Source organism: Pecten maximus, chromosome 16 (genome assembly GCF_902652985.1).
Source record: "Pecten maximus chromosome 16, xPecMax1.1, whole genome shotgun sequence".
In the NCBI taxonomy this organism is placed as follows: Eukaryota; Metazoa; Mollusca; class Bivalvia; order Pectinida; family Pectinidae; genus Pecten; species Pecten maximus.
Genome location: NC_047030.1, coordinates 20,944,174 through 20,960,312, shown reverse-complemented (window position 1 = coordinate 20,960,312; position 16,139 = coordinate 20,944,174). Strand labels below are relative to the sequence as shown.

Below are 16,139 nucleotides of genomic sequence, written 5' to 3'. Positions count from 1 at the left end.
GATGACGGCATTGCATGTATTTTGTGTCATCACGTAAAGCAGACAGAATGTGTTACATTGGTGAGACACAATAGATATATATCTGATCTACGAAAGATAACAAAATATCAAAAGAGGTTCATTACTCGCAGTTTTACTATACAGATGTCTTTCCATAAAGTAAATCTGTGTACAGAACAATGGATTTTAACCGACGATAAACAATGAAGAGCAATAGCATATTTAGGCATTTAACATGTGGAAATCTGTCCGGAACGACGAAGTCTATGAAAGCAAATATGGACTAAGTTTCAAGTCAGTGTATCTTATTTAGTTCTTCTAAACAAAAACCGACGATGTCGATTAACACCGGGCTTATCAAACAATTGCTCTGGATGCATAGCTGGGTGTAACTGTTGGTGTCAGATGATTGTGACTTAACCCCGATCGGACCTAGATAGACGGATGTCGTCGACGAACAGAAGACGCTTACTCTGTCGGGATACCTGGTCTTATTTTCCTTGTATTTTTTCATGAGTATCTGTGTAAACACAAAATTTTGTTTGTCCTTGCCCTCGGTTAATCGATTTTGATTTGGATAATAGTTAAGTTTTCATATCGGTATGTATGGTTTTTACACATTGATAATTATGCCAATAAATATCTCGAGAAAAACATCAGTGGAAATCAATATAAAATATTTAGTTATGTAAACCAAAATATATATATATATTTTACATTTATCATGAAATATCCACATTCCTTTCGAGATATATATAGCCTTGATGTCTTTCATCACAATAAGTATTCGACCTGTCATGTGTTAGTATAGTAGGAATAACTAATCAATGCAGATAGGGCATATATACCATATTATAATAATATTGGTTAAAGAAATGCTTGCCGGGTTTTGATTCCCCTAATACTAACTTCTGATCATGTATACTGGTACAGACCACACCTCGACGGCATGCCTGGTGATCGACCTGTCAGGAAGGTGATGGATGATATGTACAAGGAAACACGCCAAATATTAACGGTAGTGAATGCTCGCTTATCAATGTGTTATGGTACGCAGTCAACGCAACAAGGTGAATGTATACTATTGACGTATACCATATATAGCATATCATTAACATAATACATTGTATATCTAATATACCTCTTGTGAGCTTAACTCAATGAAGTATAATTCTACCAGTGATGGTATTAATTAAGTATCGTCAGAATTCCATGAATGGAATAAAGTTAGGTTTGGCTTTGTATTATTTAACGTTTTAATCTTTTAATCTCGATGGTCATTTAAGGACGGCTTACCCTGTGTAAGAGATGCACGTGCGCAAGTGTACGTGTTTTAGGAGGCTGTAGTATTTAATCTTGTTTCTTTAAGATATCTCGAAACTGATGTTGACTCCATGGAGGCATACACATCCAGCAGGACATCCCACCCGGACACATTTTACTGACATCGGGCGAACTAATCGTCGCACTCTCAAAAAAACTGAGCGTTAAGTAGGAGTAACAGCTACCATGTTTATAGACTCTGGTATTTCTCGGCTAGGAAAGAGAACCTAAAACTCATATAGGTGAAGTTCACTAAATACAAAAAATGGGACAGTGTCAAGGGAGACATTAGAAAGAAGAAAGTTTAGAAAAAAAAACATCCCAAATTTTGTCGCCTCTTACGAATCACGTAATGGGTGCAGAATTGAAAATATTAAAGGCAAAGCGCATCACTTGAAAATAAATAAATTATCATTAATGAAATGATGGCAAAATATTAAGAAAAATTATCTACAAGAAGAACTTTCACAGAAATGTAAGTAAAGGTGTAATTTGTCTGGATCCTTGCCTTCTTTTCTTGGTTTTGTACACTGTTATTTTGGTTTTGTACACTATGTTATTTTGGTTTTGTACACTATGTTATTTTGGTTTTACACCGTTTGCTTTCGTTGTGGTAAGTCATATTTTGCCATATGATGAGTTTATACAATTTCGTTGCAGTGTTTTAAGCTGTGTTATATTTTATATTTTGTCTGTTTAATGACGTGGTGTGTTGTGAGATGATTGTATAAATTCTATGTGTTGATGTGCAGTATAACTTTTCAGTGTGTTGATGCCGTAGTCGGTTTTGTACTTTTATTTATATTTATTAATGTTGTGGATAATCCCCCCCCCCCCCCCCCCCCCCAATGTCGCTGACTTTTCCCCACCATTACGTCCATTTGGTTTGGTTTTATTTTGTTTAACGTCCTATTAACAGCCAGGGTCATTTAAGGACGTCCCAGGTTTTGGAGGTGGAGAAAAGCCGGAGTACCCGGAGAAAAACCACCGACCTACGGTCAGTACCTGGCAACTGCCCCACGTAGGTTTCCCAGAGGTGGAGGGCTAGTGATAAAGTGTCGGGACACCTTAACCACTCGGCAAACCGCGACCCCCCTCCATTACGTCCATGGACGATACTAAAACAAGTTAATATGAAACAACACAACCAAACAATTTTTTATTAAATAGTCAGTATTGTTGCTTTTCTTATCCATGTTTGATTAATAACTTTACATCTAAAACAATGTAATTTTCTCTTAAACGCGATATCATACCAATATCATATACCATTTTAGCACTTAATGGGAAATGAAAATAAAAGCTTTCAAAACTGCATCTGAACTAAAACAGAAGAAAAACAGGAACATTATTAATGTATGAATCAAATTTGAAATTAACAAAATACAAAACCAAACAATTGGTTGTCTGTGCTAATTTGCCACTCTAATGATCACTCAATTAAGCAAGTAAACAACAGGGAAAAAATTGCTACCTGAAATTGCACCATTTATATTCTCTTAAGTAAAATCAAATTCAAACAGGCTGCAACAAAACTGTCACCTACATCATAAGAAATAATAGAATAAAAACGTTTACTATACCTTTTTCCATACAGAGATGAGCACCAAGACTGAAGTGGAAACGCCAAAGAACTCCTCCAGGCTCGGCATTGATTGATCTTACCTATTCTAGCAAACACGAACTGAACCAGATCTCATTAACAACAGATCAAAGATATCCACGCCACTAACAGATGCATGCAGCTTATCAAATAGTGCACATGATCATGACTAGATCTGGGTAAAGAGACATCCTTGTGACTCTTATATCGTCATGTCCATGACTGCATAGCTCGCATCATCCGGATCTGTATAGCAATCATTGAAGAAACTGCCTGTTTCCTCAATGGAAGAACTTACAGACCCAAGCATATCATACCAAACGAACAAAAGTAAAATCAATATCAATGGAAACACCTGGTTTAAAGAATTTACACTTCCTTACTATCAAGAACACTCTCTATAAATTCTAAGTCTAGCCACATATGATTAAAGCTTTCAACTGCTGTGTGTTCAGCCATCTGAAAGTACATACGAACAGAACCAGATCTATTTTTCACAACAAATCAAAGATATTCGCGCCACCGGCAGTTGTATGCATGCTATTAAATAGTACACACGAGAAAAACTAGATCTTGTTGACAACAAATCAAAGATATCCGCGCCACCGGCAGTTGTATGATTGCTGCTATAAGTACATACGAGAAGAACTAGATCTGGGTAACAAAGACATATAAAGGTTACTGATTTCCTTCATTTTTCTGTAGCTGAACTAATGTCGTCATTGGTGTTTCACCAATCTTTAATGTATCTAACTAAATAGTGCGTGTGCATGTATATATGCATACACTAGATGATTATATAGAATGGATAATGTTGGATGTTTAATGGTTGTTTGTCATTAACTATTTTACTGTTTATAATACCTTCTAATTCCAGATATTATCACTAAAGACACCACGTAGAATGTAGTCGTTCGTTTAAAAGTCCCTACAGGAGACATGGAGGAAATGTTACGACCAATCATAATGTACTGCTAAAGACAATCGCGGGTTCTTGTCATTTAACATAATTTCTCTCAAGGCATGACATGATGGGTGCATCAGTCCTCAGAATATCCGTTATTTCGTCCTATTGGTGGAAATAGCCAAACGTCTTATCCAATCAGATTTGGTCCTCAGAATATCCGTTATTTCGTCCTATTGGTGGGAATAGTCAAATGTCTCACCCAATCAGAAACGGTCCTCAGAATATCCGTTATATCATTCTATTGGTACGTAGAAATGTCTTATCCAATCAGAAACGTTCATGAGAATACCCTGTATCTGTCCAACATTGGTAGGAATAATCTCTTCCAATCAGAAATCAGAATCGAGCATCGAATGTGAAAATTCCTTCCACAATGTATCGGATCATGTGGCGTTTTTCTTTGATAATGGCATTCATATCCCCTTGAGTTGCTTTCAATACGTCCATAGATACCTGATTTAGTGCCGATCTGAATGCTGGGATCAGGAAAGGAAAATATTTTGTCAGTCAATGTGTAACAAGTAATCAAGTCATCTATCTATTGGATAACACATGTAAAGTAACTTCAAGCATTAGAAATAATGTGAAGTTTTGAACACAGCAAAGAAATTGATTGGAATTAACTTCAAAACTAAAGGCATAAATCACTTTAATGCAGATATCATTACAGGCTTTGGGAGTCTTTGTAGAGGCCTGGCAGAAAGTAAAAAAGATCAATAGGTTCGTCCTTTGATCTTAGAGAACAACTTTGGTTCATTCGGTTAAACTGCTTGAATCATGATTGATGAAAATGGCTCAAATAGACAAGCAGTGCCCAGGAGTGAAATATTAAAACCCCACAAAGATAATAGGAAGTGTCCATGTTTACCTGTGAATTTTTAGCTGTAGGCTTTAGTTTTAAAACCAGGAAGTGTTGTCAATAATGCATACGTTACATGTACATGTACTTAGTAATACTATTATCAAAAGTTATTTGTATGGTTTATTAAGGATGTGTTAACATTACTCGGAATTTGGTGGTCAGATAAAACAAAGTTTTATTACATTTTTACCAGTGAAATATCAAAAATTATTCCTTCTATAAAAGTGATATTTTTCAATCCTATTTTTCACTAGTGAAAAATATTACTTTTGCTGATTTGACCAATCAAATTAATGATTAGAAAATACCAAAATAATTGACCAATCAGAAAGCCCGACATATATGTCAGCACCTGGACAGGGAGAACTACTTTTTTTGTATGCAAACTTTCGCTGTAGGCCTAGTTAGCCTACGGGGTAGGTTTTTCGTTGATAAAAAATGTAATAAACAGAATATCTAACAGTGTCTTCAGTAATACCAAATATATTTCACTCGTGTGGCTAATATTTTGATATTTTCCACTCGTGCTGCGCACTCGTGAAAAATATCAAAATATTAGCCCCACTCGTGAAATATATTTGGTATTACTGAAGACACTGTTAGATATCCTCTATATACTAAAAAGTACATTTTTTGTCTATAATTTTCAATCACTAAAGACATCTATATTATTGAAACATAACACCACACTACAAATGTACAATGTATATGGAAAGTTATGTCATCTCATAACAGAGATTCCCAACGTAACTGGAATTTTGGCTTTCTTTATAGGAAGAATATCGAAATACATGGGATAATATGTAACACAAAACAATATTTCGTAGTTAAATCTATACAATACAGAATCGGTTAAATAAAACTTACTTCCATCCTTTGAGCAGGTGTAGAAGACAGTCCATACTGCTCCGGAGTACACCTCACTAGGCAGTGGGAATTCGTGGCTAATGTTCAGTAGCTTCCCCAGGAAGCAGTATGCATGATAGTAGAGATCCTACAGGTAAACATGAATAGAAGAACAATCAACTTTCAGACAGTAACTCCAACTGTACAAGGTATTTCTGAACACTTATTGAATTTGTCATTCAAGTTAAATATGGCCATTTATATGCTCCTCAAAAACTTTCAGTGGAGCAGATAGTTACCACTTCATCTATTCATCTTTCTGTCTGTCCTCTTTTTATCTAGAGCATAACTTTGCCCAAAATTAAGCAAGGATCATGAAACTTAATGAGTGCATCAGATACATTAAGGCAATGAGCAGTGTACTAGGTTCAAGACTCACAACCCCTTATTTAAAGAGTTATTGCCCTTTGTTAAAATTTTGTGTCTGGAGCATAACTTTCCTTGAATTTAAACAAGGATCATGAAACTTGGTATATACACTGGTTGATATATACTAAGACGATTTGCAGGGTACCAAATTCAGGGCCCACTACCCCTTAATTACAGTTATTTCCCTTTGTTAAACTTTGGTGTCCTGAGCATAGCTTTTTTTAATAGACTCTGATGAAACTTATAGCTGACATGTACATTAGTTATTAGAATGAGTGAAATAAGAACTAATTTTCATATCAATCATAAAAATGTGCAGCCACAAATGCATTTATCTAACATGTTAAAACATTATTCTTTCCTCTTCAAAACTCTCCATTAAACATACTTTAACAGGTATGTGTCATTAATACGACAAAATACAAAATTTACAGACAGGAAAACCTCAAATAAAGTTGTTTTTGGAAGACCACTAATCAGTTCCACTACTTTATGCAAAACAAATCCAACGCTAGCTGATAGTAATTTCCCCCTCATTACTTATAACTGAGATAAGCCAGATGGCCAGAAATCATCAATTATTAACATTGACAGTGTTGACCAAAAAGCTTTCATTAGCGCATTAGACAATTTGTTGTGTGAGACACTTGTTGGTATAACCACTGCTCAATACTTGATTTTGTCGCATTTTCCTCAAATATAATGACTGAATCAAAATTTTTGTCTATTACATACATGTATATCTTATAGCTGTAATTTGTCAAATTTCAATCCTATCACCACCTCTGATCTGTTATACAGCCAAAATTTGGCATGGATTAAAGGTGGCGGGGAAATGAGGGTAGAATGCAGTATGATTTACACATCAAAACAGCCACTGTACCTGGAACCAGTTGCCGAGGGTAACACAGCGAGGCGTTGGGCGGATGCAGATCCCTTGATACTTAGCTGCTGCAGGACGTCCCAACATCATTGCCAGCAAGGCAAGAAACTCATTTTCTGTCACATACAGATTGCGACCCCAGTTGAGTAGAAGGAAATATCGAAGAACGTACACTGAGAAGCCTGTTCTCCTACCATATCGTTCGAACCAATTACTCTCTGAACCAGTTCCTGATGAATAAAAATGAAGAGTACATTAGATTAGAATGGGGGTATGACACAAATGTTGGTCAAATCAAAGCCAGATATCATGAAACTTATAATTATCACAAAATAATTTTGAAGTGAATTGCTTTCTGCATGGACAGCTGTACTTCAACAAGACACAACAACAATAAGTACTGTACTATGAAGAATGTACTTTCTAAATGAAGGAAGGGGCTGTGATAGCACAGAGCGCCGGCCATGGTAAAGATCCAAGGTGTGTGGTTTGACGCTCCGTACCTATATCAGTTAGTGTTTCTTGGGAAGCTGTGAAACAGGCCGGTTTGTGTTGTTGTAGTTGTGTCCATTGGTAAGACAATTTAGCTTAATTGCTCTGGATGCCATGTCACGGGCATCCTGTATGTTGAGGTAGTCACCAACTACTACATTGAAACCCCATCTCAAAATGATCCTGGCTGTTTCCAGGAAATAAACTCAGCAAAAATATAAACAACCTCAAGGAAGGATGTACATGTACTTCATTTACAAAATTTACGAAAGTACATTGTATATGAATTTGAGCAATGATGAATTGACAGCTGCCATATAAAACAATGTAAGAAACTTCAATTAGCATAATCATAATTTAACAGAAGACTTTCAAAGTGAAAAGTGCTAATCAACATTACCGCTAAAATATGTAAGTTAACAGTAATTAATGCACATGTCAAATTTAAATGAGATAGCAATATAATACATGTAGGTATATGTCACATTTAATTTAAAATATATACAACTGTATACACATTTAATCATTTAAGTACAAAATTCATGTTTTCAATAAACCAGGGTCTAACCAGGTACTTATGTACAATGTACCTATAAATTATTTTGAAATGATCATACAAAATAAAACAGTATAGAGAGATCAGTATTGGAGGATTATTCTAAAGAGATCAGTATTGGAGGATTATTCTAATCTTGCTTCAAATTCTATTGTTGTCTGCAAATACTCAGAGATTTTCCTACAATTTTTCTTCTGGGTCCAGGGTTCATTTAATTGAGAATTTTTTATGCGACAAAATGTGAAATTGGGAAAAGAGAGGAAAGAGAAATTCAAACAAATTCATGTTCTTAACAGAAATTACCTTTATTCTTTTTTTTTTAATTTTATTTCATATTTTACTTCTATTATTTATTCAAAATTACCCGAGGTCTTTTCACATCAAGCATAAGCTTGAAAAAATTGACCATTATTTTGGAAATCTTTAGCAGGCAAATTTGGAATTTTCACAAGGTTTTCTTTAGGGGAATGGGTCCTATTAACAGACCCAGATTATATGGTAGGAAAATCCCTGATACTTAAAATTCAAACACCTACAAATACACCTGTATCACTTTAAACTTTATAATACATGTAATTTCTTAAGATTGTACTGTTCTTACTTTGCTCCAGGTGAGACATGATGTAGTGGAAATGTTTCAGGTTCCAGAATATCTTGTCAGGCTGGATGCGGTTTATTGAAGGAATGTTGCCATCTTCTACTGCCAAAACCTAAGATGTAAACATAAAACACAATAATTAACTTATTCTCTGATATCTTTTACAAACTTGAAGTTAGATACTCTTAAGAAAGATTGTTGAAACAAATTATTTTTCATTTACATGATTGGGAGAATCACTTTCAAGATGTTATCACTACATAACTTAGAATGGACTTTAAAAGTATTAAATTTCATCTAGAGCTGGAATGTTCAGATGGCATACTGGATAGCATTCATGCCTTCCAACAAGACAGATGGGGTCTGTTCCATGATGGACATGAGAGAGGTAATCTCCCAATGCATTTTTGTTTCCTGGTTTATCCTACATTAAAACCCATTGTGCATTACTGACAGAGCCAGAACCTGACAAATTATTGTTGTAAAATAGTATATCAAATAATATTCTGATGGATGGAAAGAAGAAAGGACAGACACACAGAAGCAGGATTTTCCAGTACATGAAACAGCGAAATCTCATTGCTCAATATTTCTATCTTGTTTGATCTGTCATGTCATTTCTGATGCATAATTTAAATACAGAGAACAATTCTATGCAAACTTTAAGCTAGATATTTACCCCTGCTGTCCTAAGAGGTTCCCAAGGGCTACGGCCATACTCCTCCACCATGCTCTCATGTCGCTGAAGAACAATTCTATACACATGAGCCCTGAGTGGGGCAAGGGCGACCTCTGCGCAGGGCTGACCTTGACTCATGTCCTCTACCACCACACGATGCCAGTAGAAGTTGTTGTGCATGCCCATCACCCTGGCTACAAAGCGTCCTTCGCGGATTCCTTTCTCTAGGAGCTCAGACAGGTACCCTGTTTTACTTGGCTTCACTGGTGGCACCCCCAGGTTGTAGAAGTTACGGCTGTGAACTACTGCACTGCAGAATCTCATATTGTTTCTCTGTGAGGAAGCATACATATATAATGTAGATGATTATATGTTGAAATGTACAATCACATTTGGTAAAACTTGGTTAGACTATTAGAGTCTGTTCTGCATAGGATGACCACATATTTGTTCAAGTATTTGTGGATGCAGTTGTATATATTGTGATCAAGAAATGGTTTTCTGCTTAATTATCTTACGACTCGAGTCACCCTAACAAGTTTGATGAATACTAGTTTGTTGAATGCATGAACTGTCATCCAAAAGATAACTAATACATGTATCCACCTCGCAGATGAAGCATTTCCCTTTCTAATAGGGCTTTTCTTGATTACCATGGCAAACAAATGACAAATTAATTTTATCATTTTGAGTTTTGAGATCAACTATTTTGAGTTTAATGATTCATCAACTTGAGTGATATATATAATCCACTACATTACTATATTCCAATTATGAAATGCAATATATACAAGAAAGTAAAGTCCTATAAATCAAGAAATCCATGAACATTTCAACACAAAATTCAAAATTAAACATAAATAATAGTTCTCCTATTTTACCACCTGCCCATGCATCAGTTCATCATAGGAGTAAGGACACTTTAAGATATGGTGGAAGAAAGCAGATATGAATTGTTACATAACAGTGTTACAATCCACCACCATCACCTACCATTTCCTGCGCAAACACAGGGTGAGTCTCTGGGACATTATGTTCTCTGATCCATTCTGCTACACCTTCGACCCCACGACCTTTGATCTCCAGTTTCCGTTGGAGCCCACTTCTCATGTATGGACCAGTAAAGTCATTACCAGCTACAACACTCAGCTCCAACAGGTGGTCATGACTAGGAAGCTACAAAAACAAGAGGCCCAATAGGTCTGTATTGCTCACCTGTTATTGTTTTAAATCATAATGGTACCTTCATACTGTTGGTATGTCAAATCCATTAGAATATGATATTTTTTCGGACAAGATTTATTTTTTCCACCTTATGAGAAGAATAATTTTGAGGTAATTTTATTTTCAAACTTGATATGCTTTCATACTGGTAAACTACCCATCAATTATGATATTTTAATTGGGTATTCAGACAAAAATGCTTAAAAGCCTTTAACAAGATCATGTAACTTTGCAACTGAACTTAATTTAATTATTCCATTCATGTTAGTGGCCAAATCCGGGGTTTTTCCAGTGGTTTGAGATGGAGCTTTTTTATCTCATTTTGAGAAGAATTTTTTTCAGGTGTAAACTTTTTTTCAAAATTTTGGGGATTTAGCTTAAATATGAATAATTTTAATTGGGAAAGGGGCCCATTAATGGCCCCCAAAAAAAACCCTTAGAAAATATGGTTTTAATAATTTTGAGTAGAACCAAAGGGAAAATTTACCATAATGATAATGGAAGAAACCACTTGCTTTAATGATAAGCTATTTAGATCTTTAAATCCAGAAGAGAAAAATCTAGAGTTGGAGAAATTTTCGAAGTATAATGTCATGCTAAGTTATGATGTGTTGAGGATCAGGCTTCAGGAGGATACCTTGTGGTATGCTGGGCATAACTGAGTAAGTAGTAAACAAATGAAAAAGAAGAGGAGCAACTCCTCAAGCCAGGTTTCCAAACAGTATCTTTTTATTTCTGAATTAATTGTTTGGAAACCTGACTCCTGGAGTTAATCTGCTTCTTTTCCATTTGTATTCTATATGTGTTTATATACAATGCTAATACAGAGTCACATTTTGGGATTTATTGTAAAGCTAATTTTATTGAATTATTTAAGAATCAACTGTTCATTCCAGTACATATTGGATAATTTGATCAAAATTTCAAGCTCTTTTTACCAAAACTTCCTTATATTGGTTGAATTGGGTTTACTCAAAACTAGAGATAGTAACCACAAATAGGATTTAGAACTTAAAGGAAAATTATATTATTATGTCACTGATAGAATCCAAATTGAACAGACTTCACCTGTCTTTATTTGCAGATAAGGGACTTAAATAAAAAAAAACACACACACACACTTACACCAAATATGTTCATGACTCGATCAGTTGTGATCACTCCGACAATTAAACGTTCTGGTTTGATGGGCATGTTGCATGCTGCACCCAACTTGAGGTCACCCATCAGGTCAAACTGTGTGTTGGGGATGAATGTGCAGTCTTTAAATATACAGAAGTCGGAATCGTTACTGAACACACCATACGCTTTCTCTCTCTGATGTAGGGCCTGAGCAATAACACAGTCTGCTTCTCCTGCAGGATCTTGATAAACCTCACAACCACATTGTCTGAGAGTGTATATAAACTGTTCCTCCTGCAGAAGTGGTCGTACATTCTCCTGAAGTTCCGTAATAGGCATCCCACCACAACATACCTTCATGATGTTGTCAATTTTTCCAACATCCCGATGATGTCTTTGAATCCATGTGTCCATTTTCTCACGAGTCGTTTCTGTAGACGCACCTTTTGCACCATCAACATAGAACACTAAATTGATGCGTAAAGCCTTGAGATCTAAAATAAGTTTCTTCAGATAAACATCAAGGGAGGCGTACTCACCCCCCATAATCCACAGGTAATCGTTGTGCTGGTGGTGACATAAAGAGAACCAAAACTGTTCTAGAACAAACAATTCGAATGAGTAGTAATCCACTAGTATCTCTATGCCACCTCGATTTCGAGCGACTTGTACAAGATCAACTTCTTCCACACAGGCATTTCTCTGGCGCATACAGGCCGACAAGAGACCCTGCACACCCATCCTGATGCTATTGTATACAGCTATCACAGCAGGCAGTGAGGTACCATCACAGCTCTACAGATATCTGGGCACCTAAGTTAAGTCCTCAGGGGAATAGTTAGAATTTGAGAATCCCTTCGAGCATCACTTTTAGAGTTCACTACTCATTTAACCTGAAAGAAAGAAAAAAAGTTTAAGAACATATTTTTAAATGCCTTTTTATGTAAAAGATAAAAATACACTTTCTAAAATATCAAATTAATAATTCCAACCTGATTGGGATTTCAAATTACATGCACCCAATGGTTAAAAGAAAGATTCTATGGTTTAATCTTTAATTTTGCAGAGCTATTATTTTTTGGTCATTGAAACTTTATAAACTATTATGATAATTCATGGCATAATTTTAAGCACACCTCTGTATTGTAAACAATGTATAGCTGATATATTTATACATTTTTGTGTATAGATAATACTTTAAAATAATGTTAAATATTTGCTTGCATGGTATTCATTTTCGCAGTATGTTCAATTACCTAGATATTTACTGAAATGAAATCCCCCATGATTATTACCAATTCCAGTATAATGTCATTATCATATAATTAATTTTTCTTTGTTTTCATGATAAATACTCAAATGTGATTGGTCGAAAAATTCTTTTCATTCTTCTATGAAAGAAATTCCGAGAATGGCGCGAAAAATGTGACGTCACAATACGACAATTGACGTTGTTTATTGATTTGAGAAAAAGAATCCCATTTAAAACCAGTAAAATTGTACATAAAACATGTTTTAAATTAGAAAATCATTTTCAAAAATTAATTATAAGCGTTGATGTCAATAATTTTTTAGTTTCATCGGGAAATGAAACAAATTTTGTTTGCAAACTTCTGTAAGAATCCGCTACGCGGATTCATACAGTTTGCAAACAAAATTTGTTTCATACCCCGATGAAACTGAAAAAAATGACATCAATGCTTAAGTACATTGTATATGGTATGGTAACCCAGGTAACCCTTCATAAGTGTTCCGCACATTTTCACAGGCTGAGAATAATACTACCTTTTCTTGTACATGAAAAAAGGAAATCACATGTGCTTATTAGTGCTAGATTCTACTGACTTATCTGATCTGTCTGGAAACATTTATGTGTTATTGGTGCAAAGTGATGATCTGATTAAAATAATGTCAACTCAAAATCCAACTGCAATCCTTCTACAGTAATTCAAAATTAACCCACATGCTAAGGGAGGTAATTTAATCAATTTGGAAATGCACTCTATCCACTGCATGTACCCAGATATGCCTTTGAGATTAATTTATCTCAGTCTCTGGCTGATATTCTGTACCACTTTGCCTTGAGCATGATTTGTTACCGAATGTCTGCCCTCGATCTTGAGCTTGAACACACATGCATATGACAACAGAATATTATGAATTTACAAGCAGCAAGGAAATTTCCCATGCTACCCAGAACTTGGTGTTAATGCCAAGTACATACATGTACATATTTTTTTGTGAAATTTTGTTGCAAAGTGATATATAATGCTGAAATGGCATTATGGCCAATATTGTTTTTCTGACCCAAAATCCACAAGGGAGGTAATTCAGTCAAATTGAAGAATCTGTTGCAGCAAATTATTTTAATATTATCTTTATGTCATTTTTATGCAAATATGTAATCATTTATTGGTGTATATCAGTCTCAGATTGACATTCTGTAACATTTATATTGCCTTTGTCTAAGACTTTTATTGCTACAGAATTCAGCTCTTTCCGATAAATCCATCTCAAATACATATATAGATCTATGATATACCTGTAGGTAATTTATGTTATTACTATCGCCCCAGGGTTAAGAAGGGGATGTTCTCAAGGTTCAGACAACTGTACATATATTAGCCCGAGTTTCATCTGGCTATGCAATAATATATGTCACATCAAAAACGGAATAAAGTAATGTCAAATTGCAATGGATGAGGCATCAACATTACATAACAGAACCGCAATGCACGAAATTAATGATGTAACAATTTCTTAATTGTTGAAGTGACGTCATCAAATTGATTAGTAATTATTTTGTCTATCGCGGACAACACATGTACAGAAAATATTTAATGTGAATTACCTATACTAGATTCCGTCAGATTAGGGGATTTTAACACTTTTAGATAAGTCTATCTAGACTATGCACAGTTGTTAAACCGTATGCCTACATTAACAGTAACACTTAATTACATTAGGCCTACGCATTCTAGCTATCAATCACATGAACATTGTCAACAATGCAGACGAAAAACATTCAGCTGATGTCAATGATGGTGACCGGCCAGTAAATGTAGGAACCGATTTCTCATAAAATATGACACCGGATATGTATCTGATTAATCAATAGGACCTTCCCATCGTTGATTTTGTTTTTGTTTTTGTTTTTTGTTACTTCGGATGAAAACAGCGATGCATACTCACCTGTCCACCGTTTGCAAGGAGCTAGCAGTCGGAGGAAAACAAACCGGAAGTTACCAACATCACCCAAAAGTATACTAAAAGCAGTCCAGTACATTTGTAGTCACAAAATACAACAACAAACGACATGGATAGGTCTACTGTTTAGGAACAAGACCTCATAGTATAGGATACCATAATGATAGATGCTAGAGTTTGGTATTTATATGCTTTATTATAAATTGTGTTTCTGTACATATTTATTTTCACTTAATTAGATTTCTGAATGGCATTTCTTGTTAACTTAATGGATTCTCGAGAAACGGCTTTTCTCGCAACAGAAAAGTTGTGGCTACGAACGGAACAAAACGAAAATAAGAATATCGACGTATGGAATTAAAAATTCTTAATCTTTCTTGATTTGGATCACTTACATGTATCTTAATCAACTCTGCTTCAAAATGTCATCCAATCTATGTTATGATTAAAAAGACATAGGTCATGCATTGCGGTCTTACACATGGCATACTTATACCAAATGTTTGATTTCTGAACTGTATTTTTCAGCGTCAAAGAAAACAAAAATTCCTTTTTTGAAATAATGGTACAGACATACTACAAAACATCGAAGAAGAAGAAGAAGAAGAAGAAGAAACATATAATGATATTATCCAAGTACATTTGTATTCTAGATCTGCATATATAGGCTTTTAATTGTGGTTTGTGGTTGAAAATTGAATAATAATTAAATACCTAATTCGTATATAGATCTTTAATTAAGTCTTAGTCATAACTGATGTGGTTTAAGGACAGCTAATTTAATCATACCTTTAGCGTCGCCAATAAGGCACATGCACTTTAAGATAAATGCGACCGACTAAAACAGGTGTTCGATCGGAGGTCGCTTGCATGTGCGCAATACCTCTTTTGACATATTAATCCTATGGTCTTAATTGACACGCTGACATGTAATTATGCGACTTTTCATGTCATTTCAACCATTTTTTTCAGAAATATTTTGTTTTCGTAAAATATCTAGCAAAATTCTATTTTAAATAACTGTGACCTTCATGGAAGTCCTCTAGTGACCTTACATATGTACACCTGATTTCCGGGTATGGTCGATTACAAAGACTGCATGAACGGAAATCAATTGTGTTTATTAATTTTGTTAAAATACAACCATAGTGATTATTATCATTTTTATAAATGATACTTTTCCATGAAACTATATAATAATTATATACAGAAAATCTTAGAGGCGTCGTAGAACACAGGGGCTTGGCACGATTTTCCAAATGATGGTCCATATATATATGTATTATAGTTATATATGGACCATCATTTGGAAAATCGTGCCAACATATATATATGGACCATCATTTGG

The 16,139-nt window shown here is 35.0% G+C and overlaps 1 protein-coding gene across 2 annotated transcripts; it reads right to left on the bottom strand.

Moving 5' to 3' along the window:
* Positions 1-2,455: 2,455 nt before the first annotated feature.
* On the bottom strand, positions 2,456-14,835 carry LOC117345304. Of its 2 annotated transcripts, XR_004536409.1 has the most exons (9): positions 14,777-14,835; positions 11,588-12,477; positions 10,232-10,414; positions 9,239-9,571; positions 8,563-8,671; positions 6,914-7,143; positions 5,623-5,749; positions 2,907-4,369; positions 2,456-2,646 (listed from the first exon to the last, which is right to left on the bottom strand). XR_004536409.1 is itself a non-coding variant. In XM_033908370.1 (8 exons), exons 2-8 carry the CDS (start codon positions 12,323-12,325, stop codon positions 4,230-4,232), a joined length of 1,860 nt encoding a protein of 619 aa, XP_033764261.1. In that variant the 5' UTR covers positions 12,326-12,477; positions 14,777-14,835; the 3' UTR covers positions 2,456-4,229. The 2 variants fall into 2 exon arrangements, 1 of the variants encoding a protein (XP_033764261.1); XM_033908370.1 differs by having other exon boundaries at positions 2,456-4,369.
* Positions 14,836-16,139: the final 1,304 nt, after the last annotated feature.

What these genes read in the sequence shown, in the direction of transcription:
- LOC117345304 (XM_033908370.1), bottom strand. Translation starts at nt 12,325, where the DNA reads ATGGGTGTGCAGGGTCTCTTGTCGGCCTGTATGCGCCAGAGAAATGCC. An exon ending in GAGTCATGAACATATTTGGT is followed by an intron (nt 10,415 to 11,587) that starts GTAAGTGTGTGT and finishes TTGTTTTTGTAG; the next exon opens with CTTCCTAGTCATGACCACCT. An exon ending in CCCTCGGCAACTGGTTCCAG is followed by an intron (nt 5,750 to 6,913) that starts GTACAGTGGCTG and finishes GTTTACCTGTAG; the next exon opens with GATCTCTACTATCATGCATA.